Source organism: Drosophila hydei, unplaced genomic scaffold, assembly GCF_003285905.1.
Source record: "Drosophila hydei strain 15085-1641.00,03,60 unplaced genomic scaffold, DhydRS2 tig00008119-arrow-pilon, whole genome shotgun sequence".
NCBI classification, from domain to species: Eukaryota; Metazoa; Arthropoda; class Insecta; order Diptera; family Drosophilidae; genus Drosophila; species Drosophila hydei.
Window position 1 is genome coordinate 1,396,769 of NW_022045830.1, and position 25,704 is coordinate 1,422,472.

Sequence of the window (25,704 nt, forward strand, 5' to 3'; positions counted from 1 at the left end):
TATTTATATATATATATTTAACTGCAAATTTATTTATGATATACAATATTTATGTTTGAAAAATGCGATTGATACTAATTGAATATTCCCCTTGCTTTTGTCTATTATTAATGGTTCCAGGGTATAAAAATACAAACCCACACACACACACACATTAAAAGTGTACTTTTGCTGCTTGTTGGTGTTGTTGTCGTGCGTCCGACGGGTTGATAAACCGGTTTACTGCTGGCTTGGCTTGGTTTGGGTAAATAAAATAAAGAAAAATGAAAGAAAGAAAGAATGAGATACAAAATGCCATTCGCCATCGCAGTTTGTGTTTATGTGTTCGTGTTCTTAGTTTGACTTTTTGCTTGCCGATAGACAGCCGCCGGCTGCTCAGCTCAGGTAGCGACAATAACTATAGCAGCAACAACAAGAATAGTTGAGCAGTGAAATGTATCTGTTAGATATTACTGTACACTCATCTGCGGCGCTTGAGTTTCGTGATTTATGTATAATTGTGTATGATTTGTAGTTTGTGTGTGTTTGTGATAATGCGTGTGTGTATACATACACACATCAACAGGTTTTTTTCTTTCGACTTTCTCAACTGCGTGGGCGCATGGAACACGTTGCTGCATCCTGTAGCAGCAGCACAGAAGTTGCTGCCACTAGTTTTTTTGGTTCACTTGCAAAACTGGTTTTTGGCGCGCTTTCAAATCTGTTGTGACTCTCGGTCTGCGGCTTCCTTTCACTGTTCGCTGTTCAACTGTTGCCACACAAATTTCGATCGAACAAATATAGATAATTCAACGTAATCAGTCCCAACAGCGAAAAAAAAGCCATGCGCCGCAATCTTAAGCAATAATCACAAAAGTCTTCAAAATTGTTTTAAAAATAAACAAAGCATGGGCACAGCTCTGCTTGAATGCTACAAATACTGCATATATCATATATAATATATACTATACGTATATATATATTTATGTCATAATTGTCTGCTAGACATTTGTTGCCATTATCTGAGCATCTGTGCAATTCGTTCTTGTTTTTGTTTCGTTTCTTTTCGCTGACATTGCTATTAATATGATTATGGTTATTATTGTGGTGGTATGCACAGTACAGTGGACAAAGGCTAATTCAAATTTTTTAGTTCATAATTTGCAATTTGTAAAAGCGTGATTTATTATGGGTTAGAAGTAAAAATTTCATGTTAAAGTTAATATTTTAGAGCTAGTTGTTAGTCGTGCATTGCTCTATGGTTTCTTAAAGTTGCACTTATCGTACGACTACTGTACGCTGTTCAGTTGATTCAAGTCTATGATGTGTCTTCTCATATCTGATGTGCTTATGACAGCCGACCCATGTGTCTCTTCGGTTTGTTTCGACTCATGCACACGCACGCACACACATCAGTATCTACACTTGATGGCTTATCAACTTTTATTTTAATTTTTGTAAATAAATACTGTATGTATGCGATATGAATAGTCGTTCTGTGTGTGTGGTTCATAATCGTCTCAGCCAACTCTTAATTGCACTAATTTTTTAAACATTTATAGTCTATAGTAATATTGGTGCCATAATGATGAAATACAAATTCTGCCATAAGAATGTGGCAGTAGGGCGCAACATACCATATAATATACGTTGGTGATTCAAAAATACCTAAATTTATTAAATAATCAATGTTTTTTGATTTGTCATATCTCAAATATGGAAACGCAAAAGTATTCGCAAGTATTTAATAAAAATGTACAGTCCCTAGTTTTAAAATTATGTTCTTTGATTTTACAAGGAGAAACAGACGAATATCAAAATCAATCTTGTACAAACCAATATACTCTTTCACTTAATCCTGATTTTAAATCTTGAAAGTATCTAATTGTTGCGAGGGTGCAAAACATATTAATGTATGTTAGAATTGAGATACGAAAAATCAAATTTATAGAGATTATTTTATTGACTGGTTTAAATAGTCGAAATGTCATTATTCATGAATGTGAAACAGCGGATATTTCGATTGAAATAAGTTTTTTTTTTTTTTTTTTATTACACTTAACAAAATACTAGAGCAATTGAAAAACTTCGGTTTTTTGAATTTCTAAGCTAGTTAGAAAAGTTCGATATCTTGAACATATATTGTATGCAATTAAAGTGACCTTGAAAATTATAAATATAACAGAAAAGTAGTCTCAACGCGAAAACTCGATCAGTCTTTGTCTTCGCTTATCACGAATGGACGAACTACAGATACAACGACGTTATTCATTTCTGTTCTATTGGTCATGATAAGATACGGGCAAGGAACACGTCAACTAATCCAAAAATCAAACACAATAGAGCAATACCTGAATAGACGTCGCTATTGCTGTCGCTGTTGCTGTTGCTGTTGCTGGTTACTGTGCCTAGTTGTCCGTCTAATCAAAGCAAACCGTTGATAAGCGCTTTGGAAATTCTAGGAACCTGTGGAATGAGGGGGCAATGCCATGTGGTATACTAAATCTTGATTTGTTGTTAATGCGACGATAGCAGCTGCTGCTCCAACAACAACAAGTCTTCCATATACGAACGATAGCAACACTTAACATAAATATATGAAACAACACACGCTGACCCAGACCGAAGCGTTAAATTTCTATGTTCTTGTAGCTCCTCCTCCTCCTTCGCCTCCCTGCACACTCGATGACTGATTGGAGTGTCGTGGGGAGGCAGGGTGCGCAAACAAATAGTATCTTTATCGCTGACAATTGCGAAATCCAAACGAAAACTTGTCATCAGTGAATATTGTGCTGACACTGGCGCGATTTGTTAGCAATTCGTAAGCGATTTGCTGTTAGTACTTTTGACATCAGATTTCATGTTTTTCCATTTAATTTGCATTATTTATGTATATCTATATGTGTATATTGTATTATTTATGTATATCTATATGTGTATTAATTGTATTTTATTTATTTTGCAATTGCAGGATTCTCGATTTCAATATGAAGCGCCAAAAATGATTGCAATGTGTGAATCGTCGTCTTGAAAAAGGTTTTGTTTCCGTTGATTGAAATTAAAGCAACTGCTACACGCAACGAAGAAACAATTGCAAAATCAACACACACAACACAGATCAACAACAACTAGAAGAAGTAAACGTTAAGGAAAGAGATATATATATATATTTATATATATATAATATATATATATACATATATATATTTATATATATAAATAACATACAAATAAGCAGAATCCATAATATATACATATAAAATAAATAAACAAAATAAAATATGGACAAAAATCTTATGATGCCCAAGCGTTCGCGCATTGATGTCAAAGGCAGCTTCGCCAATGGTCCGCTGCAGGCGCGACCGCTGGTTGCGCTGCTGGATGGACGGGACTGTTCAATTGAGATGCCCATACTAAAAGATGTGGCTACAGTGGCCTTCTGCGATGCACAGAGCACATCCGAAATACACGAGAAGGTGAGTAACATATAGTTTAAATATACTTTGTATGACTATCATAATTAATAAATTTTTGTTTTGCAGGTGCTAAACGAAGCAGTTGGTGCCTTAATGTGGCACACCATTATCTTGACCAAGGAAGATCTTGAGAAATTCAAAGCTTTACGCATCATTGTGCGCATTGGCAGCGGCACAGATAACATTGATGTCAAAGCCGCTGGCGAATTGGGCATCGCTGTATGCAATGTCCCTGGCTATGGTGTCGAGGAAGTTGCAGACACAACAATGTGCTTGATATTGAACCTATATAGGCGCACCTATTGGCTGGCGAATATGGTGCGCGAGGGCAAAAAGTTTACGGGCCCCGAGCAAGTGCGAGAAGCGGCGCATGTACGTATAGTGTGAAAGATCGCACGATCATCTACTTATATATATTATTGACCTTTATAATATTTCTGTAATCTTTTCTAAAGGGTTGCGCTCGCATACGTGGCGATACCTTAGGCTTAGTTGGTTTGGGTCGCATTGGCAGCGCTGTCGCGTTGAGAGCAAAAGCATTTGGCTTCAATGTAATATTCTACGATCCCTACCTACCCGATGGCATTGATAAATCTCTCGGCCTCACACGCGTCTATACGCTGCAAGATCTGCTATTCCAGTCCGACTGCGTTTCACTGCATTGCACGCTCAACGAGCACAATCACCATTTAATCAATGAATTCACAATTAAACAGGTATTTAAACGTTATGACCTCTGAATGCGGAACAATTATATGATTAATTATTGTAATTGAAATAGATGCGACCTGGTGCATTTCTGGTGAACACCGCCCGCGGCGGTCTGGTGGATGATGAGACTTTGGCGCTGGCACTGAAACAGGGTCGGATAAGAGCAGCCGCATTGGATGTGCACGAGAACGAACCATACAATGTATTTCAAGTAAGAGATTGTTGTAAAACGAAACATTTTACGCAATCTGAGACGACGCCCACAATCAAGCTTGATATGTTTTATACTAATTGAGATTCATTTCGAATTGGCTTGCAGGGCGCACTGAAAGATGCTCCAAATCTAATTTGTACACCACACGCCGCCTTCTTCAGCGATGCATCCGCAACAGAGCTGCGCGAAATGGCAGCCACCGAAATACGACGAGCGATCGTCGGCAATATTCCAGAAGTGCTGAGGAATTGCGTTAACAAGGAGTACTTCATGCGCACGCCGCCAACCACTGCGGCTGGTGGAGTTGCGGCGGCTGTTTATCCCGAAGGTAAACTACAAATGATATCAAATCAAGAAAAGTAGTGGGAGGCTGAAACAGATGCCAGGGAGAGAGCGTTACAAACAACATAACAAAAAAAAAAAAAGAAAATTGAAAACAAAATTCGAAACAAAAAACCAGAAACAGTAACAGAAATCAGAAATCGTTTAAACAATCACAATTACACACATACACATACAAACACACACTAACACACGCACACACACAAAACAACACACACACATTAATGCAGCGAGCGTCTACATATATACATACTTCTATTCTTCTGATTCATTTCAAAGCACACATACATATAAATACATATATAGAAAGTGAGAGAGAGAGAGAGAATCGCGTTGAATCAAGATTTCAAGAACGCGTGCTATAAAAGTTGATATATAAGTTAAACAGTTTAAGCTATATAAATATATATACAGAAAATATATATATATATATATATATATATATATATATATATATATACATATATAGCAACACAAACATGAATAATGGATATGTTGAGTAGAAGGTTTAGATGCGCGACCGATGTTGGGTAAAAAGTTATAAATGATTATACATACACTTATATGAATCCATATATGCAAAGCTAGCTATACGAACCGTAAAGCAAAGTAACAACTTTTGCGTACTAACTCAAAGATACATCTTCAGAGAAATACAAAGGAATACCGCTTAGAAGAGCACAGTTGGATCTTAAACAAAACAGCGACCAGGTTTTGGGAATTTGTTTTATTTTTATACTTACTCTTTTTGTTTATTTTGTTTGTTTTCTCTTTTTGACAAGTCCCTAAATTTATCAGAAATTATTGTTGAAACTGATTCCAAATGGTTTTTTATTGGAATTTGACTGCTATATATTTATTAACAAAAAAGTCGTTTTGTCCTCCCAAAAAATGAAAAAAGTGATCTGGCGCAGACTCCCAAAAAAAAGTTGTCAGCGTTTGTAGCTAGCTTAAAACTGTAATTTCTTTGTAGAATGTACAAAAAATCTATATTTATATATATGTATATAAATATATATGTATATATACATATATTTATATGCGTATGTAGATATGTATTTATGTATGTATGTATGTATATATGTTTGCATATGTATACAAAATTCATAATTACTTACAGCAAAAGGTGAAAGTAAACAATTTGATGGATTGTTGTTGTTAATTGTTTTGAGACCCCTGCCTCACACACTTAATCTAACTAACGATCTATACAAAACAACCAAATAAATAAATAAATAAACTCAACAGATTAATTATTACAAAACAAATGTAAGAGATTTTGTTCAAGCACATATATATTATATATATATATATACATATATCGTATTATACGTTGTAATATTTACTAACTAACCACACGCGATAGACATTTTTTATATATATATCTGTAGCTTCCAAATGCCTCCAAGATTTTGTAATTATCAAGCGAGAAAACGTATTATTTATAAGAATCGATTGATTTTGCGCCATAAATTACTGACTTTCCTTTAAGATATATTTATATATATAGAGCTATATATATATGCTATACATATTGAAATTGCATTGAAATTAAAAACAGAACCTTTGTTAAAAAAAAAAACAATTTATTTGTTGCTCAATACACTGCTCTATAAATGCAAAATGCAAAATGATCTCATCATCCGTGTTTATTTTCGCCTTGCCTAAAGATCTTAATTATGCTGAGACCAGAACAGAAGTAATTATTTAAATACGTTTATACACAACAACAACACACACACAAACATATACACACACACACCCACACAATAATTATTGAAAACAACAACACGGCGCGTTAATATAATTAAACCACATCTATAAATAAATATAAAATTAATATAAAAGAAAAATGCGAGAAAAGTAATATTAATGCATAGTCTATGTACATTTAAAACATAACAGAAATTATATTAAAAACAAAATAAAACAACAAAAAAAAAATACTATTAAAAACTTAGATTTACATTATTGAGGAGAAAATAAGAGAAAAAGAAAAAATACAAAAAAAAAAAGAAAACACAGCACATTATGATCAACCGAGTCATCGGTATATCTAAGAATTGTTAGCGTGTAAAATGTAAGAATATTTACAAAAAAGAAAAAACAAAACGAAACAAAAAAAAACGGCGCAAAGTATAATTTTGTAAAATTTTTGCAATTTAAGTTAATAATTAAACAATTAATGCAATTGACGCCAATTTTTCACAACTATTCTTTATTAATTTTCGCTCAAGACCAATTCAAGCAGAACATAAAAAATATTCCTTACGAAAAAATAATATAGACATAAATGCATCAACAGTTTTATTTCTTATTTTTATGATGTAATTTATTTTGTTTTCAAGCTGATAAAATTTGTTAATTTCAAGCACAAAACATAAATACGCATAGAAATACACACAAATCTAAATATGTATCTGTATATATATATATATATATATATATATATATATATATATATATATGTATACACACGCATATACACACAATCCCAACACACACATATATACACATATATATATTATATATATATATATATATATATATATATATATATATATGCACACACGATCCTACGAGTATATAAACAAGCTGCAACAAAATAAAACTGAGCAAAAGAAAGGAAATTAATAAGCATAAGCGTAAAAGTAAAAGTAAAAGAGACAAAAGAATAAAATACTGTTATTTTGTAATGTATAAAAATATTTTTAATAACTGTGAAAGCTAAATAAAATTAAACAAAAAAAGTATAAAAAAAAAAACAATTGAAACAGAGCAAGTTAATTTCGAGAAAAGAAAAACCAACCAACAAAACCTTTCCAGAAAATATAAAGAAAAAAAAAACGAGAGACGAAGAAAAAAAAATCAAATAAAAGAAAAACTTTAAAGAACCAATTTTTGTTGCTTTTGTGTGGCGCATTGTTGCAAAATTGTTTAACAAGAACATTAATTAAATTTTTTTTTATACAAATTTATATTTACATTATTTTCCATTTCGGGATGATGGCATCATTTGAGTGCAGAGCAGAGCAAGCTTTAAATCAATATCTTTAAACAATATCTATTAAGATATATATTAGACTTAGTTGTCCAATCCCCTCTAAAAACATTAAGTCGAAAGTCAGTAATTTATGAACGTCGGCCAACGGAATTGATAGTTCATATTTTAGACTATATAGGTACGCATTGTTTATAAGGCAAGCAAACAAATAAAACACATTTGATCAGCTGGGAGCTAGTTGTATAGGCGCCTGTTCTGAACTCATTCGCATCACATATATATGCATATATACATATTATATCTAGTATATATATATATATGCATCTATATCTCTTTCCTATTCGCCACTTGCCCTTCTTAGACCACACGCAGCCACCACAAAAATCGAGAAACAACAATATAACTGAAACTCCCTTACATTCAACTCCCAACTCTTTCCTCTAAAGAATATTAAGTATACCAAGATAAACAGCAACATATTATTAACTTTACCTAAATATCAACAAATACAAACAAATCGAAATACAAAACAGGATTAAATGGCGGCTATTATACAGGCGCACTGCAACATCGGGCACACAGCACCACACCGCACGATGGTCCCCACAGTACAACAAATCTTGGCAGCGGTAGCGGCGGCGGCGGCAGCAGCGGCGTCGTCGTCGGCATTGGCAGCGGCAGTAACGCAAGCAGCGCTGCTTTGATACCGCCGCCACCGACGGCAACCAGCAACAACTCTGTGACGGCGGCTGCTGTCGCTGTGGCCGCTGCAGCGGCAGCGGCTGCTGCGCTCCTGCCATCAACGGTACCACCACAAAATGCAGCTGTGCCAACCGTGCCGCATTTGTCGCCGCAAGTTGGTGGATTGCCGCTCGGGATTGTGAGTAGCCAATCGGTAGGTACCACCAGCCAGCACTGAGTGTTGTGTGCGTGTGCGTGTGTGTCGTGTGTGTGTGTGCGAAAACAGATAAATACAGTGTGTGCTCCAAACAAAACCCAAAAAAAAACATTCGAATACCGAAAGTTGTTTGTGCCCCGTATACTGTGTTTGTGTGCGTATGTGTGTGTGTGTACGTGTGTGGTCTAGCTTGTGTTGTTGTTGTTGTTGTTGTTTCATGTTGTTGTTGTTGATGTTTGTTATTATTATATTGGTCATTAGTTGTTGTTTGCCTAGGCTAGGGTTTACTAACACCTCTTACGTTTTTGTAAACTATATATATATATATAAATATATATATATGTATAGTATATACATACATACATGCATACGTACGTACGTACTTTTATTATAATTTGAAAAGTAATGCATTTCTAATTCCCATTTACATCTTGCTTTTAGCACCTGAGTGCGCCCGACCCTAATAACCATCTGTCATCGAGCATTAAATCTGAAGTGAAGGTCGAGTCAATGGAGGCGCCGTAGGCTGGGCAGGCTGCTGCTGCATCCTTTGCTGGAGGCAAAAACACACAAAATATTTAAAAATTAAATAAATTTAAATAAAAAAAAAAAACACAAAAACAACAACAGCAACAAAAACTGGTGTGACAACGGGCAGTGAAACGCTCACAGGGAGCAGGTAGAGCAGATCGAATAAAATGGCAATCCAACTACGATATAAACTGGATGACATTCGTTTACAATGTGATTATAAACATTTGTTGTAATGCCCCAAATTTGCAGTTAACAAACGTAAATCACTTGCAACTGCGGCATTCTCTGTGAACAACTGCGCCCAGCCTTTGATTTGAATTTTTCCAAGTTTCTAAGTTATAATTTAAAATACGATACATATTTGCATTACCAATCTAAAAAACAAAAACAAAAAAATACTTAAAAACCATAAAAGAAATCTCTTCCTAAACACACACGCATAACACACCTCAAAATTAACTACGTACGTATTTAGTATTTAATTTGTAACTATTTAGAATTTTACAGTTACAATTTAAGACTTTTATTTGTATTGCAGCAAATTGTAAGAGAAAGATATGTTACCTACATATAAGCGCAAAAACAAAACTAAAAAACAAACACAAACGAAAATGTTGGAAATTTTAACTTAAAAACAAAAAATAGAAAGGAGAGAAGAAAAAACACAAGATTTATGGCAAACACCCACACACACACACATTAAAGAGAGACGTTTAGTGCTTAAGATACGTTTAAAGTATATAATAAAAACAAAACAAACGCAGTGTATATATGTATGTGTAATACATCTTTACATATGATAGTACTTAAATATGATATAATATGGAGCTAAATCGTATTTGATCTATCATAGTCAAGCTAAGATTTGTAAAATCTTTCGATTTCTTAGTTTTGTATTTTGCAATATATTCTTTTATTCAAATTAAGGTTAGAAGGTTATCCAGGGATATTTGTCGAAAACAATTATTTTGAATTTTTTTAAATTTCACGATGAAATTGTGTTTTTAAAGTAAGTATCTAGAGTGGAATATAATAGTTTATTGTTCTATTTAGGAACTCATTTAAGAATATTTGTATAGCAAAGTTTTAAATAGATGTATTTGTATGGGGACATTTGCATAGCAATTGTGATATTTGGCAAGGTTCTATATAAGAGTATTTGTATGGCAAGGTCTTATATAGGAACATTGTTTCTTATTCCTAAAGACAAAATCAAATTTAAGTCGAAATTAGCAACAGCTTAACTACATTTGTAGCTTTCTTATAGTTTGAAAAACAATTTATTTAGAAATTCAAAAATGTCCTTAGAAAAGAAACCACATTTTTTTTTTTGGGGTATGTAAACTTTTATTTGAGTCAATTATACACAAAGTGGGATGCTGAAAGAGTTTTTCGGGTGGTTCACTATTTTAAATGCTAAATAACACCAGTTCTAAATTAGCACAAACTACGCAGCATCAAAAACAAATTGGCTTGTATTTGTAATACCATTTTTTGAAGATACAGTTCAAATGTATTTGTAGTAAAGTATTGCTAGATAGGTTATTTTTTGTTTTATTTTAGTTTAGAGCTTATTTGTTTTCGTTTTCCATTTTTCATTTTTCATTTGTGTCTTTATTGTAAAATTCCTCAATATAATATGCAACATTTAACACACGGCCATACTTCCAATATCGAAGGTCCATCACGTTTCCACTTAGTATCTAAAAAGTTCAGAGTTTCTACTACGGAATGAATAACATTTACATACACATGGATTAAGTCGAAAGTGTAAGTGTTTCTATCAGCCCATGGGCTCGGGCACGTTCACATTTAGAGTTTTGTTCAAAAATAATTTTTTGTTTTATACAATAAACTTCGGAATTGTTGTCTTTTGTTCTTGTGGCCTGCCCAGAAACCATTTAAATCTGCAACTACGACCTCTACCTGGTCCAAACAAAAGAAACGATTCTAACTAACTGTGTGATGTTTCGTTTTATCTTTAAGAACTATGCAGCAACAATTTAAAATTAAGTCCTTTTGTATAAGAATTGAATATGGATTGATATATTCACAGTCGCGATATCCATAGCCCAGTACGTAGCTATATATATATATATATATATAATATATATATATAATATATATATGATATATATATATAATATATATATGATATATATATATAATATATATATGATATATATATATAATATATATATATATATGAGATATATATCATGCACACGTGCTTATCTATTTTCATTTAGTTTCAGATTTGTTGGGTTTTTAAAACCAGGAATATGTTTGAATGTTTTTTTTGGTTTGCACACATAGTATATATGTATATATATATATATATATATATATATATATATATATATATATATATATATATATATATATATATATTCATGTACATATATGCCTGTATATATATATTCATATATATATATATATATATATATATATATATATTTATATTTATGATTGTGTATAAACACTTTCTATCAAAAGCATCAAGTACTCGCAATACTTATTATGTTGTCAGTGCCCATTTCAAGTGCTGCCGGGCTTCTTTTCACTTAATAACGAAAATAAATTCAACAAAGATATATAGAAAAGCATGCATCTCAATGAAAATTAAAAGAAACGCGTAAGACGCGGCCGCAAAAAACGAAAAGCGCCATAGGCGCCCAGTCCGATGAGTCCATACTTGAATGTATTCTTGCAGAGCCGCTGACTGAGGCTGGCTTGTGGTATTTCGAGTATGGCTGGTATCTTTTCGGGATCCACTTGACCCCACATCTTTGCAATACCATTGGCATGTCCAATGCCCACAACGCCAACGACTCGGACGGGACGCACCTGATGGGCGCCGGGGGCCGCTTGTGGCAGTGCGGCCAATTGTAATGAGTGGCACAGATACAGATCACGTTCACGTACAAATACATCCGAGAAGGCTGGAAACTCGCCAGCCATTTCCTGCATAAGTTTCTCAAGTAGATCTTGCTTCTTGCACTCCTCCACCTCCTCGATGCTGATGCTGTCCGTGAAGGTCAGGCGCCATACCAGCTTCATGGTCTGCCACAACGACAGAGCGCGCAGAGCACGATAAAGTGTGATGCGTATAGGTCGATCGCCTAAATGTAGAATGCAGCCAGGCAGCTTGTGTATCTCCTCGAAGGCGCGACGAAACTCCCCGCCCGGTGCCATACCCAAATCCTTGGCAATTTGTGCACTCATCTGCAGCAGCAGAATAAAGAAGATGCCATTAATATAGCCATGAGTCTGAAGTATGCCGCGAATCTGCAGGTTATTCAACTATGTTAGCATATGAATATTGAGAGGTGATTTAGTTTAGTTGCCTTGGGAATATTGATATTCTTGGCCTCCTCTAGCAGCGTCTTCTCATCGAGTTTCAGTATGTGTACACGGGATGGACATAGCTCCACCATAACCACATCTGGACGGACATTACGAATGACCTGTGGGACAAATAAGTAAAAGATTAGCATATGCTTGATGGAACACAGCTCAGTTGGTATTCTCACATAAGAGACGTCATCCTGGGATTCCTCGCTAAAGTGTGCCGTGCCTACCAAGTAGACCTTGCTGCCGAACGGCGTGTTCAATAGGGTCACTGTCGACGGTAAGTTTTGATCGAATTCCTCCAAAGTATCATAGATCATAATTTCACGTTTAGTTTGCGGTTGATCGATGATGGCTGCAGCCGGCTCAGCTAACTGCAGCTGCCGTTCGCTGACCCCATCTGCTGCTGCAGATGCCTCAGCTATTGATATGTCCAATTTTTGTTTGCTGGACTGCAGCAGGGTGTCGGCTTTGCGGCGTCGCTTCTCGGATGCATTGTCGGCAACTTTGCTGGGCGACTTCTTAAGTATATTTTTAACCTTTTCAACAGCCTCATTATTATCGTCGGTGGAGAGCTGCTCAATTAGTACCACCTCTTTCTCAAGATCCTCCTCTTTAATAGAATTCTCATTTATTTCTATAATTGACAAATTGGGATTATCGGTCTTAAATATTGTCTTATTGGCCAGCTGAGACTTTGGATCGACCTCCTCCTGTGAGGTATTCGTATCGGTGCTCTCGGATTGCAGCAACAACATGCTGGCATTAATTGCTGCAGTATTTGATGTATGGGAGACGGAAGCGGGCATACCATAGATGTTAAAAGCAGCCATATCCTCTAAATTTCCATTTCCGTTGTGGGCATCGTAGTTCTCAATGTTTAACACTTTGTGGGCCAAATTTGCGTATCCAGCACTTTGATTGATATCTCCATTTATGCTTTCTGTGAATTTAAAATGAATGTGTCGTGGATTAATATAAAATATATAAGGGCAACGTTCTTTAGAAATTGGTTAAGATTATAAGTCGTATGTCTCCTGATCATATAAGGTTTTCAGCTCAGCCAAATACGATGAAGTGTGCTGCTTATCTGTACAGGTTTCGTTTAGGAAATCCTGGAGCAGTTCGAAGCAGTGATTCCTAATCTGTTCAGCATTTAATCGTTGGGATTGTTCATTCTTGGACAGCTTCGCTTCGTACTTATCAGCCAGCTTCGAGGCCAGAACTGTTTGTTTTTTCTTTATAATATCCTTGTACTTGAGCTCTTGTGCCTGATATGCCTGCATGCGCAGCGTGTGCATTGTTTTGGCCAGCTCAACGTCGATGTGCATGCAGTGCTCCATTAACGTCTGATCTTCCGCGAAGGGTCTGAATATTTGAACTAAAAACTTGTGCGGAAACGTAATACGTGTTTGGGCATTGACCGCCAAGTGTGTGGACTTCATGAGTTCTTGTTTGATGTTCTGATTGAAGAGTTGCTTTTGCTGAGTTTGTTGGCTCAGCTTTTCTAGAGACTGCTCCATATGTTCGTTCTCGATACTTAGCGCAGAGAGATGCAGTTGTATGGTATGCAGTTGTCTTTTGAGCGATGATTGTTCAAACTTAAGCTGGCCATGGAGCTGCAGCACCTGCTGTAGCTGCTGCTCTTGCTCACTGCTTGGTAGCGGCTCTGCGTCATGTTTTGTGTTGGCATCACTCATGCTTAAATGTGTAATGATTTACTCACAGCTGTAGCGCTGACGAATGAAGTGCCAAGGCCAACTGAACATTTCAAATAGTCCCTTCTACCAATAAACGAACTAAAGTTTTAGCTCCTTACTTTGCTACTTACCATTGCAGGATCTGTAGTTTTCTGTTGGTGATAACTGATGCTCCACAGCGCTGGCATAGAACGTACTATCTCCAATAAACGATTTGCTCTTTTGTTCCGGTGTTCCCATTGTCGAGTCGCTTGAAGTTGATGCTGATAAATCCATTTGTGCACAATCGGTGGTTTTATATATATATTGTATATATATAAATAGATATATACAGTGAGGGTGTCGTTGAGCTGTGTGCGGGTGTGTGTCTTTGTATGCACAGCTGCTGCCTTGGAAGAATTGGTTACGGATGCAAATTCGGTTTCAGTTTGGTAGCTGTTCCTTTAACCACGTATCTACGTATCTATTTTTGTATATTAATTGTGTGTACGTAGCTCGAACATCAGTTGTTTTTGTTGTGGTGAGTACCGCAATCGGTGAATAACTGTAAGTATATAAAATAATGAGAGAGGGAGAGATCAGCTGAGAGGTACCAATAGATAATTCCAGTCGACCTCCTATCACGAACTTAAAATTTCAAAGAATCTGCGTACGTGTACATGTTTCTTGATGTTAAATACAAAGACTAATGTCATAATGACATATGGATTTCCAAAAACACAAAAGTATTCGGATACTCTGGTTTTTTTAAATTATTATCAGCTGCTGCTATCGACACTATTTTGATTTTGTTTTGCTTTCGTCAGCTAGTTGTACAAGCACATACATACATACGTACCAATGCATGTGTATATGTATGTATGCATGATTGTGGCTAGTGCAGCAACTTACCTGAAAGTCTTATGTTATTGTGCGCAGACCTATAATTGACGTAAAATTTATGCGGGATGTATTGTTGCTTGCTTTGCTTTTGCACTTGCTTGCATTTGTTTTGTATTAAACGAAAAACCAAAAAACTAAAGAATGAAATTGTGATTGTGGCAAACTGAGCTAGAGCGTTCGCTTCTTCTTGCTAGCGTTAACCAGTGCTGCCTATAATATCAAAATAATTTCGTATGCATACAGTGCATGTGCATGGTTTATGATTTGTATTTTACTGAAATAGGTTTAAGAGTTAAATAGCATTTCATATAATAATTTTTGTGTCAATTGTGTATAGATTATGTATATTCAAATGACTCAGATAAAGCTAAAATAATTTGCATGATGTAAATGGCTTGTCATACAAATATTTTTTTAATTTCGGCACAGTACGGCAACATTGTTCATAAACAGCTGTTCGCCGCGTTTTGTAGGAATTTTACTGTTGAAAAAGTGTAATTTAAATTTGATCAATAACAATGTCAGATGATGCAGAGGCGCCCAAAAAGGTAAGTGACAACAGAACATTTCAAACTGTAGGATATCTTATGTGATAATTATGTTTAATTCCGAGCAGAGCTTCTACATATTTGGACGGGATGTTGCTCAGATACCTTGCTTTCGTAACAGTTTTCTTTATGGCATCAGCGGCGGCATAGGGGTCGGCGTTTTGGCATTCTTAGGCACCTCTCGCCCCCACTTGGCCACGCATATTGGTTTCGGCTCCTTCTTTTGTGGCACAATGGTCTATTGGATGGCCTGCAGGTGAGTTGCAATAGGTTATGGCCGACATTCATTCTTATCAAATGCTTCTACCGGCAGGTATCAATGGTCGGCGAGGCGCTTTGAGCAACAACAACTGCGCGAGGCCATGCGCCGGCAAGCCATGTACGAGGGCACAACAGTCGAGCGTGAGTTGGATATTAAGTCGGCGTAACGTGTAGTATATATATGTATATATACAGACTGGCTAACACTTTAGAGTCATATATTCAGACGAGTTTGAGCTGAATCATGTATATATAAGATTGTTTTAAGATTCATAACTTTGCTGTCGAGTAAGTTTAATGCCCCGAGTTGTATATATTCAATGTACATATACACGAAAGCGTATATTTGAGCGATAAGGTATAGTTGTGGAATATTTAAGTGCAAAATACAAATACATATACACTAAACGCCTCCCAGGCATATGTATACATATATATGTACTTGTTTCAAATCTATTTAAGTTAGTTTAATTGTCAATAAATTATGTAAATTTGTTAAATGAATTCAGAAAGTTTATGTTGCTCTAACAAAGGCTCTTGATTACTTTTTATATTGATTGCTGTTTGGCGCCCATTTTGTAGCTATTAATTAATTCGGGGCTTATTAACTTTGTGCAAGCGTATGTAACAAGCAGTTGACATAAGAGTTCAGATATTAATAGTCTAGAAAAAAACAGTTATATATTGTAAACTATATAAGAATTATGTTTTGATATGTTTGTTAGACTTGACCTTTCTGACGTTTGAAATTTCAATACCATCAAAATGAATTGGAAAACATTAAATGAGAGGCACGCAGCCTTAAAAAAAGTCGTACATGATCCATCCGCACTTAATTACTTGTAAAAATGTATATGCGTAATTGCTTTTAAATTAGCCTATCAGGTAACGAACAACCGAAAGTTACAAGCGATCCTGATAATTGTCGTTAGGCTCGGCTCGCTTCGGGTCGGCTCGTTTCGGCTCGTCTCGTCTCGTTTAGATTCGTGCCGCCTCTAATCTCAAAACTGACGAGCCTCAGCGTCAAAACGATTTTGATTCTTAATCGAGCCGGTCGTGTTTTGTACGGAGTGTGTATTGTGTGTTGTGTGTGGGCACAGTCAATGAGGAAACACCCAGATCTGGCTTTTGAACAATTGCATATTTTATGTACAAAAATAGCTGAACACGTTTTGTACTATATTTAGAGGAATAAATATATATATATAAGTATATAGAAAACTTAAGTAAAATGTCAAAATCAGCGAAGGGAGCAACGTCTGTTTTAGTGTTTTTTGTTAATGGCAAAAAGGTAAAGTAATTTGAATAAAAAAATTTTATTGTCTTTCATATTAAAGTCTATGATTTCACGATAAAATTGGTGTACATTCATTTCCTTTATTTGGTTACGAAACTTAGTTGTTTTTCATTATTTGGAGTGGGCAAAAGCTATTCAGATCATGCCCGTTTGCTTTGCATTCAATTGAACAGATCGAGCGATCTTTTTCTGTTAAATAAATTGATTGCGATTGTGTTGCTGATAACAATTGACCTACAATCATGGGTCACTGTTGCTTTTGTGGGGGGGTGCCAACGTCACGCCTTATCAAGAACATTCCTTTCGCCAAGCGCCTTCTGCATATAATAAACTCATATAAAGATATGAATTGCTTCAGCACTAAAGTCTAGCATTACTTCATTTGAACAGCCGACTGTATATTTTTTAAATAAAAGCTTATTTTTTATTTTTAACATTTATGGAACAGCGTGGAGTACAATAAAAGTGCGTACATAAATTACGACACGTGAAGTCTACCGAAATGTTTTATAAATAGATAAAAACAGCAACAATCTCCTTGGCCACATTCAGCGGGCTGTGACTATCTTGAATGATATGATAACGTCTGCTCTTCACACTTGCCACAGATACCCGTGCATGTAGTGTAAAAGGAAGGTATATTGGCTCTTTGAAATGTGTGGCCGAGGCAGACAGGTTTAAACTGAACAATTTTGGTACTGCGAACGACCTACTTTCCAGATCAATATCTATGAGTTACACGATTCGCCCGCCTATATTGCTATCTGATCAACGGCAACTATAAGTGGATTGTTTGTTTAACAAGGTTTATGGCATTTATTACAAGTAAAGCACATATTGCATACTGAATACATATGCAGCCAGTGTAATAAAATTGGCAGACACAAATGCATTCAATAAACTAAGCGCGTGTTGTTTTTCAAGTGGCTCGCCTGATAATGACAGATAATAAAGCATTTCATGTCAGTCGATGGCTAAACAGGTTCAACCTGTTTAGGCGGCGGAAAATTGAGAATTTTCGAAATAACTTTTGAAAGTATTCAGTTGTTAAAATTTTCATTTATATAGTATTGTTTATCTTCTATATACATGTTACATGTTTTTACAAAATACAAGCAGCTTGTCTGTCCAGCTATATCAAGAACATTCCTATTCAATCAAGGCCAGACTTCGCCAAATTCATTTGAGTATTTTATGGCTGACAGACAAAACCACAAATATTTATTAATATAGTCATAGTTATTATTCTATAAATTAATTTTTATTTGCCTTTTTTTACATAACGTTGCTATTATTTATATTTCATATATACTTTTTTTTTTAATTTAATTTGCATTTATTTTTAAGCTTTGAGCGCTACTTTAAAAATGTAATTTAAGAAATATAATATAGTTTATATGTTAAAAAAATATAATATAATTTAAGAAATATATAAAATATAAAATATTTATTTTATATTTAACTGAATATAGGTTTACATTTTATTTAAAAACTTTGCATTTTATTTAAATTAATATTTATTTAGAAATATAATATAATTTATGAAATATATAAAATATTTATTTATATTTAACTGAATATAGGTTTACATTTTTTTTAAAAACTTTGCATTTTATTTAAATTAATATTTATTTAGAAATGTAGTATAATTTATATATTAAAAAATATAATATAACTTAAGAAATATATAAAATATTAAATATTTATTTATATTTAACTCAATATATTTTAATTAATATTTATTTAGAAATACAATATAATTTATATATTAAAAAATATAATATAATTTAAGAAATATATAAAATATAAAATATTTATTTATATTTAACTCAATTTGGATTTACATTTTTTTTTAAAACTTTGCATTTTATTTAAATTAATATTTATTTATGTATTTTTTTATTTATTATTTATTTCTAAAAAAAAACAAAGCTTTTTTTGTAGCCTTTTATATTATTTATATATTTATATATTACAGATTTAATATATTTATATATTATAGATTTAATATATTTATATATATATTATAGACTTAAGTTTTTTATGCTTCATAAATTTTCTTTATTTTTTCAAATATTTAAATATAAATATTAATTTTCAGTTTTTCATTTCAAATAATTTTCCATTGCAAAATTCCGCTGATAAAATTTGACACAGATTTAAGCTGAGTTTGCAGATTAAACTAAGTAAATATATATATATATATATATATATATATATATATATATTATATATATATATATATATAAGTATGAGAATATTATATATGTGAAGATGCTAGTTGCAGCTAAGACAGCCTTCAGTTATTCGAATGTTGTTTTGCGCTGATTACGGAGCATCTGCAAGTCTTGGCATACCCGACTTGTCTCAAGTAGCTACAAAATTTGTAATGACTTTGCGGTAAAAAAACCTAATCGGAGTTTTATTTGAACTGCGTCAGCTCGCAGTCAGGGCTCGGCACGTGAAAGATATAATTAAAGATTTCAAAGAATTCATTCAAAATTACAGATAAAGTTCATTGCTCTAAGAGTAATAAAAATATATATATATATAAATATTGTATTAACTTTATCTGTGACAGGTAATTGATGGCAGTCCCGATCCGGAATGCACGCTGCTTACCTATCTGCGCGTGAAGCTGCGTCTGTGCGGCACCAAGCTGGGCTGCGGCGAGGGAGGTTGTGGTGCGTGCACCGTTATGATCTCTCGGCTGGATCGTCGCAGCAACAGGATACAGCACCTGGCCGTGAATGCCTGCCTGACGCCCGTGTGTGCCATGCACGGCTATGCAGTGACCACGGTGGAGGGCATAGGCAGCACACGCACCCGCCTGCATCCGGTCCAGGAGCGTCTGGCCAAGGCGCATGGCTCGCAGTGCGGCTTCTGCACGCCCGGAATTGTGATGTCAATGTACGCGCTGCTGCGCAATGCGGCGCAGCCGTCGATGCGTGATCTGGAGATTGCCTTCCAGGGTAATCTGTGTCGCTGCACTGGCTACCGGCCCATCCTGGAGGGCTACAAGACATTCACCAAGAATGCTCCCTGCGGCATGGGCGATAAGTGCTGTAGAGTAAGTGGCAAAGGATGCGGAGGTGGCGACAACACGGACGACAACACGGACGACAAGCTGTTCGAGCGCAGCGAATTCCAGCCCTACGATCCCAGCCAGGAGCCCATCTTTCCGCCAGAGCTGCAGCTAACGGCAGCATACGACGAGGAGAGCCTGATCTTTCGCTCGGATCGTGTGACCTGGCATCGACCGACACAGCTTCAGGAGCTGCTCCGGCTGAAGGCTGACTATCCGAATGCCAAGCTAATTGTGGGCAACACCGAGGTGGGCGTGGAGATGAAATTCAAGAACTTGCTCTACGCTGTGCTCATCAATCCCATCAAAGTGCCCGAGCTGCTGGAGCTGCGCGAATCGGAGGACGGCGTTTACTTCGGTGCTGCCGTCAGCCTCATGGAAATCGATGCATATCTGCGCAAGCGCATCGAGGAGCTGCCGGAGTCACGGACTCGCCTATTCCAAAGCGTCGTCGACATGCTGCACTACTTTGCTGGCAAGCAGATACGCAATGTGGCGTGTCTGGGCGGGAACATAATGACCGGCAGCCCCATCTCCGATATGAATCCTCTGCTGACGGCAGCTGGCGTGCGTCTGGATGTGGCCAGCCTAGCTGACGGCAGGCGCTCGGTGCACATGGGCGCCGGCTTCTTCACCGGCTATCGACGCAACGTCATTCAGGGCCACGAGATTCTGCTGGGCATACACATACCGAAGACTACGCCGGATCAGCACGTGATAGCCTTCAAGCAGGCGCGCCGTCGAGACGACGACATTAGCATCGTCAATGCGGCCGTCCATGTCAGCTTCGAGCCCGCCTCCAATGTGGTGCAGCGCATACAAATTGCTTTCGGTGGCATGGCACCCACCACGGTGCTGGCCCCACGCACATCCGAGCTGATGGTGGGCCAGCGCTGGAGTCAGGCGCTGGTGGAGCGCGTGGCGGAGAGTCTGTGCATAGAGTTGCCCCTGGACGCCTCGGCGCCGGGTGGCATGATAGCCTATCGACGCGCCTTAGTTGTCAGCCTGTTCTTTAAGTCCTTCTTGGCCATCAGCCGGAAGCTGTGCGATGCCGGCATCATGCCGCCGGATGCAGTGCCCAAAGCGGAGCTCAGTGGCGCCGATGTCTTCCACACGCCCGCCCTGCGCAGTGCCCAGCTGTTTGAGCGCGTTGCCAGCGATCAGCCCAGTCATGATCCGATTGGTAAGCCCAAGGTGCATGCAGCTGCCCTGAAACAGGCCACCGGCGAGGCCATCTATACCGATGACATTCCACGCATGGATGGTGAGCTCTATTTGGCGCTTGTGCTCAGCACGAAGGCGCACGCCAAGATCACCAAGCTGGACGCCAGCGAGGCGTTGGCTTTGGACGGCGTTGAAGGCTTTTTCAGTGCCAAGGACTTGACGCAACACGAGAACGAGGTGGGCCCCGTGTTCCATGATGAGTACGTCTTTGCCAACGACGAGGTGCATTGCTATGGTCAAATTATAGGCGCCATAGCTGCGGCCAACCAAGCGCTGGCCCAGCGCGCGGCGCGGCTGGTGCGCGTGGAGTACGAGGAGCTGCAGCCAGTGATTGTGACCATTGAGCAGGCCATTGAGCACGCGTCCTATTTCCCCGACTATCCCCGCTATGTGACCAAGGGCGATGTGGTGCAGGCCTTCGCTGAGGCAGCGCACGTCTATGAGGGCAGCTGCCGCATGGGTGGCCAGGAGCACTTCTATCTGGAGACTCATGTGGCATTGGCTGTGCCCCGCGACCGCGACGAACTGGAGCTCTTCTGCTCCACTCAGCACCCGACGGAGGTACAAAAGTTGGTCGCCCATGTGGTCGGTCTGCCAGCCAATCGAGTTGTCTGTCGCGCCAAGCGTCTGGGCGGTGGCTTCGGCGGCAAGGAGTCTCGTGGCATGATGGTGGCATTGCCCGTCGCGCTAGCTGCCTATCGGCTGCAACGTCCTGTGCGCTGCATGCTGGACCGGGATGAAGATATGCTCATCACTGGCACACGGCATCCGTTCCTCTTCAAGTACAAGGTGGCCTTCACCCAGGAGGGTCTCATCACGGCCTGCGAGATTGAGTGCTACAACAACGCCGGCTGGTCCATGGATTTGTCCTTTTCGGTGAGTTCCATTTTGATGGCCACTGAATGACCTGCTCAATATGTGATCCTTGCCAGGTGCTGGAGCGTGCCATGTACCACTTCGAGAACTGCTATCGCATTCCGAACGTGCGCGTCGGTGGCTGGGTGTGCAAAACCAATCTGCCCTCCAATACGGCCTTCCGCGGCTTCGGCGGTCCTCAGGGCATGTTCGCCGGCGAGCACATCATCCGAGACGTGGCGCGCATTGTGGGCCGCAGTGAGCTGGATGTGATGCAGCTGAACTTTTACAAGACCGGCGACTATACTCACTACCATCAGCAGCTGGAGCGGTTTCCCATCGAGCGCTGCTTCCAGGATTGCCTCAAGCAGTCGCGCTACTTTGAGAAGCAGGCAGAGATTGAGCGCTTCAATCGGGAAAATCGCTGGCGCAAGCGTGGCATTGCCCTGGTGCCCACCAAATATGGCATCGCCTTTGGCGTCATGCATCTGAACCAGGCGGGCGCCCTCATTAACATCTATAGCGATGGATCGGTGCTGCTGTCGCACGGCGGCGTCGAGATTGGACAGGGCCTGAACACCAAGATGCTGCAGTGTGCTGCCCGAGCGCTGGACATACCTATTGAGCTGATACACATCTCGGAGACGGCCACCGACAAGGTGCCCAACACATCGCCCACGGCGGCCAGTGTGGGCTCGGATTTGAACGGCATGGCCGTGATCGATGCTTGCGAGAAGCTGAACAAGCGCCTGGCGCCTATAAAGGAGGCCCTACCCGAGGGCACCTGGCAGGAGTGGATTAACAAGGCATATTTCGATCGCGTCAGCCTGTCCGCAACTGGTTTCCATGCCATGACCGACATAGGCTATCATCCGGAGACGAATCCCAATGCACGCACCTACAGCTACTATACAAACGGCGTGGGCGTGTCTGTCGTGGAGATTGACTGTCTGACGGGCGACCACCAGGTGCTCAGCACAGACATCGTCATGGACATTGGCTCGAGCATCAATCCGGCCATCGACATCGGCCAGATTGAAGGCGCCTTCATGCAGGGCTACGGCTTGTTTACGCTCGAGGAGCTCATATACTCGCCGCAGGGCATGCTCTACTCCCGCGGACCGGGCATGTACAAGCTGCCCGGATTCGCCGACATACCCGGGGAGTTTAATGTCAGTCTGCTCACCGGCGCACCCAATCCACGCGCTGTTTATTCATCAAAGGTGGGGCAGTGGATAAACCTGAGAATATATATTTATTTATATATATAAATTAATTATTTCACTCATTCCAATTGCAGGCCGTTGGTGAGCCTCCGCTGTTCATAGGCTCCTCGGCATTTTTCGCCATCAAAGCAGCCATCGCAGCGGCACGCAGTGAGCGAGGCTTGAGTCCGAACTTCAATCTGGACGCGCCGGCCACCTCGGCACGCATACGCATGGCTTGCCAAGATAAATTTACCCAGCTGGTAAGTGCCAACCAGTTGAATACAGTTCAGATTGATTGAGTCATGTTTTTCAGCTTAAAATGCCGGAGACTGGAACGTATACGCCCTGGAATATAGTGCCATAAGACCGTATAGTTTAGATAAGCATTTGTTACAAACACCCTTTTAATTAATAACGATTTAGAATTAAGTGCTAATGGAGCTTATTATACTATCTAATGCTTCTTGAAAGCAATCCTTTCCACCCAGTCCAGGTAGGCGTATATCTTTGTGTAGACGCCCGGTGCGTTGGGCGCTGCGCAGAATTTGCCAAATGATGTGATGCCCACAACAAAGGCCACACAATTGTTTTCGGGCAGTATCGCATGCAGTGGGCCGCCGGAGTCACCCTGGCAGGTGTCCTTGCCGCCCGGCAAATAGCCAGCGCAGAACTGCGAATCGACAATGCCATTTGGCAGGCGACGTTCCTTGCGATAGATTTGTTTGCAACGCTGCTGCTGTACCATGTCCAGATCCACCTGACGCAACGTATTGGACTTGGCGCCCAAAAATTCCGTACGTCCCCAGCCGGTTGCCACCACCGACTTAACGTGCAGCTCCGGCATTTGCCATAGGCAGGCTGGCCGCACATGCTTCGATAGTTGGACGCGTTTGGTCAGCTTGAGCAGCGCTATGTCATGGTAGTAGGAAGAGGAGCGATACTTTGGATGCAGAATAATGATTAGAATTTTAATATCCTGCTGCCACGGACTGGTGGCATTCAGTTCCTGTGCTCCCAGGCGCACCATGTCCGGTGGCTTACTAAAAGCGAGATGGAGACAATGTACAGTCGGAACTTGATGGGAATTGTCACTCACCTACCCGATGTGGCGCAATGCGCCGCTGTGAGCACATAAAGCTCACTGATCAGCGTGCCGCCGCAGCCCCATTTGATGTCTCCGTCACTTTGTGTCCAGCCCAGTGCAGTCATGTGAGGAAAGATTCCGTGTAGAGTGGGCGTGCCACCCACAATCAGGGGCACGCTGGGCACACACTGTTTGCCCGAGAAGCCGCGTCCAGTGTCGCCCAGCCTCAGTCCCTTAGTTGCGCTGTTGTACTCCTGACATTCTGAAAAGATCAATGGATTCATGTTTATTTGATTGTTACTTGAGGTGCAGCTCGACCTACTTGTGGCACTAATACGTTGCGACTGGACATGCTTTTCGGCCAGTGGGCAACAAATGACCGGCACGTTGTTGCGGTGCGTGCAAATGTCAATGGGCGTGCCGTGCACTCGATATTCGCGTATAACATGCAGACACTGATAGGCCACAATACAATAGCCGCTGCGTCCATCAAAGCTGCGCCGGCAAAATGCTCCCTCCTGAAGCGATCGTTCCGTTCCAGAACGCAGCTCGTCGTCATTGTCGAATTTCAAGGAGCTCTCCGAAGGTTCATCCTGCTGTTCCCTTTCAGTTGGGATAGCATCGGATGCAGACGCCTCCTGGGGCCAAAGCTCTGGAAGCGTGTACTTTGTCGTTTGATAATTGAAAACCTCAAAAGCTGCTGGAAACTAAGCTAGTTACTTGGAGTTAGATAGCCAATGCATTCACTTATATTACCATTCAGTGCATGTATATGTAGAAGCATAAATTGTAAGCTGATAATTATAGACAAAATTGGCATTTCTTCATTTGTCGTTGCCTTTGTTTTGTCTCTTGCAATTTGTAAACATCTAAATAACGTAATCCCACTGCGCAACTAAAGCTGCCTGTGTTTTAGTGTTGTAAAGCGCGCAAAGCTCCTAAATTTAAATTAGGAGCGAGCATTAAAGGTTTTCGCCAGCGGCATACTTCTTTAATCGATGGGGTAGCATTGTCGTGCCATTTTTAGCAGTGCTGTAAAGTTCCTGAACCG

At 39.1% G+C, this 25,704-nt stretch overlaps 6 protein-coding genes across 16 annotated transcripts; 3 read left to right on the forward strand and 3 right to left on the reverse strand.

Annotated features, from left to right (window-relative positions):
* Positions 1-3,217: 3,217 nt before the first annotated feature.
* LOC111594540 (C-terminal-binding protein) lies at positions 3,218-9,799 on the forward strand. 9 transcript variants are annotated; one of them, XM_023307881.2, is made up of 8 exons: positions 3,218-3,455; positions 3,522-3,827; positions 3,911-4,171; positions 4,237-4,377; positions 4,486-4,708; positions 8,260-8,621; positions 9,066-9,621; positions 9,697-9,799. In XM_023307881.2, exons 1-7 carry the CDS (start codon positions 3,261-3,263, stop codon positions 9,147-9,149), a joined length of 1,572 nt encoding a protein of 523 aa, XP_023163649.1. In that variant the 5' UTR covers positions 3,218-3,260; the 3' UTR covers positions 9,150-9,621; positions 9,697-9,799. The 9 variants fall into 9 exon arrangements, with proteins under 9 accessions (XP_023163649.1, XP_023163652.1, XP_023163653.1 ...); XM_023307884.2 differs by having other exon boundaries at positions 8,260-8,606; XM_023307885.2 differs by having other exon boundaries at positions 8,284-8,621.
* Positions 9,800-11,650: 1,851 nt separating this feature from the next.
* Positions 11,651-15,348, reverse strand: LOC111594554 (traB domain-containing protein). Of its 2 annotated transcripts, none has more exons than XM_023307907.2 (5): positions 15,101-15,348; positions 14,341-14,753; positions 12,692-13,452; positions 12,506-12,625; positions 11,651-12,446 (listed from the first exon to the last, which is right to left on the reverse strand). In XM_023307907.2, exons 2-5 carry the CDS (start codon positions 14,483-14,485, stop codon positions 11,781-11,783), a joined length of 1,692 nt encoding a protein of 563 aa, XP_023163675.2. In that variant the 5' UTR covers positions 14,486-14,753; positions 15,101-15,348; the 3' UTR covers positions 11,651-11,780. The 2 variants fall into 2 exon arrangements, with proteins under 2 accessions (XP_023163675.2, XP_023163677.2); XM_023307909.2 differs by lacking the exon at positions 15,101-15,348 and adding an exon at positions 14,863-14,938.
* On the reverse strand, positions 13,459-14,259 carry LOC111594558. Its single transcript, XM_023307914.2, has one exon. It carries the CDS (start codon positions 14,207-14,209, stop codon positions 13,529-13,531), a length of 681 nt encoding a protein of 226 aa, XP_023163682.2. The 5' UTR covers positions 14,210-14,259; the 3' UTR covers positions 13,459-13,528.
* Positions 15,349-15,442: 94 nt separating the features above from the next.
* Positions 15,443-16,326, forward strand: LOC111594559 (cytochrome c oxidase assembly protein COX20, mitochondrial). The gene is made up of 3 exons (XM_023307915.1): positions 15,443-15,639; positions 15,708-15,895; positions 15,953-16,326. Exons 1-3 carry the CDS (start codon positions 15,610-15,612, stop codon positions 16,065-16,067), a joined length of 333 nt encoding a protein of 110 aa, XP_023163683.1. The 5' UTR covers positions 15,443-15,609; the 3' UTR covers positions 16,068-16,326.
* An 80-nt stretch (positions 16,327-16,406) lies between these two features.
* Positions 16,407-24,026, forward strand: LOC111594552 (xanthine dehydrogenase). The gene is made up of 5 exons (XM_023307905.2): positions 16,407-17,191; positions 19,779-22,382; positions 22,439-23,584; positions 23,662-23,829; positions 23,883-24,026. The coding sequence occupies exons 1-5, from the start codon at positions 17,132-17,134 to the stop codon at positions 23,931-23,933; spliced, it is 4,029 nt and encodes a 1,342-aa protein (XP_023163673.2). The 5' UTR covers positions 16,407-17,131; the 3' UTR covers positions 23,934-24,026.
* On the reverse strand, positions 24,001-25,490 carry LOC111594556 (serine protease snake). 2 transcript variants are annotated; one of them, XM_023307912.2, is made up of 4 exons: positions 25,410-25,490; positions 24,976-25,353; positions 24,666-24,915; positions 24,001-24,609 (listed from the first exon to the last, which is right to left on the reverse strand). In XM_023307912.2, the coding sequence occupies exons 1-4, from the start codon at positions 25,471-25,473 to the stop codon at positions 24,024-24,026; spliced, it is 1,278 nt and encodes a 425-aa protein (XP_023163680.2). In that variant the 5' UTR covers positions 25,474-25,490; the 3' UTR covers positions 24,001-24,023. The 2 variants fall into 2 exon arrangements, with proteins under 2 accessions (XP_023163680.2, XP_023163679.2); XM_023307911.2 differs by having other exon boundaries at positions 24,666-25,353.
* Between the last annotated feature and the right edge of the window lie 214 nt (positions 25,491-25,704).

Bases quoted from the DNA above. Each gene is read 5' to 3' on its own strand.
- LOC111594540 (XM_023307881.2), top strand. From the start codon at position 3,261: ATGGACAAAAATCTTATGATGCCCAAGCGTTCGCGCATTGATGTCAAA. The intron at 3,456-3,521 runs GTGAGTAACATA...TTTGTTTTGCAG, and splicing joins CATCCGAAATACACGAGAAG to GTGCTAAACGAAGCAGTTGG. The intron at 4,378-4,485 runs GTAAGAGATTGT...ATTGGCTTGCAG, and splicing joins AACCATACAATGTATTTCAA to GGCGCACTGAAAGATGCTCC.
- LOC111594558 (XM_023307914.2), bottom strand. From the start codon at position 14,209: ATGAGTGATGCCAACACAAAACATGACGCAGAGCCGCTACCAAGCAGT.
- LOC111594554 (XM_023307907.2), bottom strand. From the start codon at position 14,485: ATGGATTTATCAGCATCAACTTCAAGCGACTCGACAATGGGAACACCG. The intron at 13,453-14,340 runs GTAAGTAGCAAA...TTAAATTCACAG, and splicing joins AAACTACAGATCCTGCAATG to AAAGCATAAATGGAGATATC. The intron at 12,447-12,505 runs GCAACTAAACTA...AATAACCTGCAG, and splicing joins AGAATATCAATATTCCCAAG to ATTCGCGGCATACTTCAGAC.
- LOC111594559 (XM_023307915.1), top strand. From the start codon at position 15,610: ATGTCAGATGATGCAGAGGCGCCCAAAAAG. The intron at 15,640-15,707 runs GTAAGTGACAAC...AATTCCGAGCAG, and splicing joins ATGCAGAGGCGCCCAAAAAG to AGCTTCTACATATTTGGACG. The intron at 15,896-15,952 runs GTGAGTTGCAAT...TTCTACCGGCAG, and splicing joins GTCTATTGGATGGCCTGCAG to GTATCAATGGTCGGCGAGGC.
- LOC111594552 (XM_023307905.2), top strand. From the start codon at position 17,132: ATGTCAAAATCAGCGAAGGGAGCAACGTCTGTTTTAGTGTTTTTTGTT. The intron at 17,192-19,778 runs GTAAAGTAATTT...TATCTGTGACAG, and splicing joins TTTTTGTTAATGGCAAAAAG to GTAATTGATGGCAGTCCCGA. The intron at 22,383-22,438 runs GTGAGTTCCATT...GATCCTTGCCAG, and splicing joins CCATGGATTTGTCCTTTTCG to GTGCTGGAGCGTGCCATGTA.
- LOC111594556 (XM_023307911.2), bottom strand. From the start codon at position 25,473: ATGCCAATTTTGTCTATAATTATCAGCTTACAATTTATGCTTCTACAT. The intron at 25,354-25,409 runs GTAATATAAGTG...CTTAGTTTCCAG, and splicing joins ACATATACATGCACTGAATG to CAGCTTTTGAGGTTTTCAAT. The intron at 24,610-24,665 runs GTGAGTGACAAT...TCTCGCTTTTAG, and splicing joins CATTGCGCCACATCGGGTAG to TAAGCCACCGGACATGGTGC.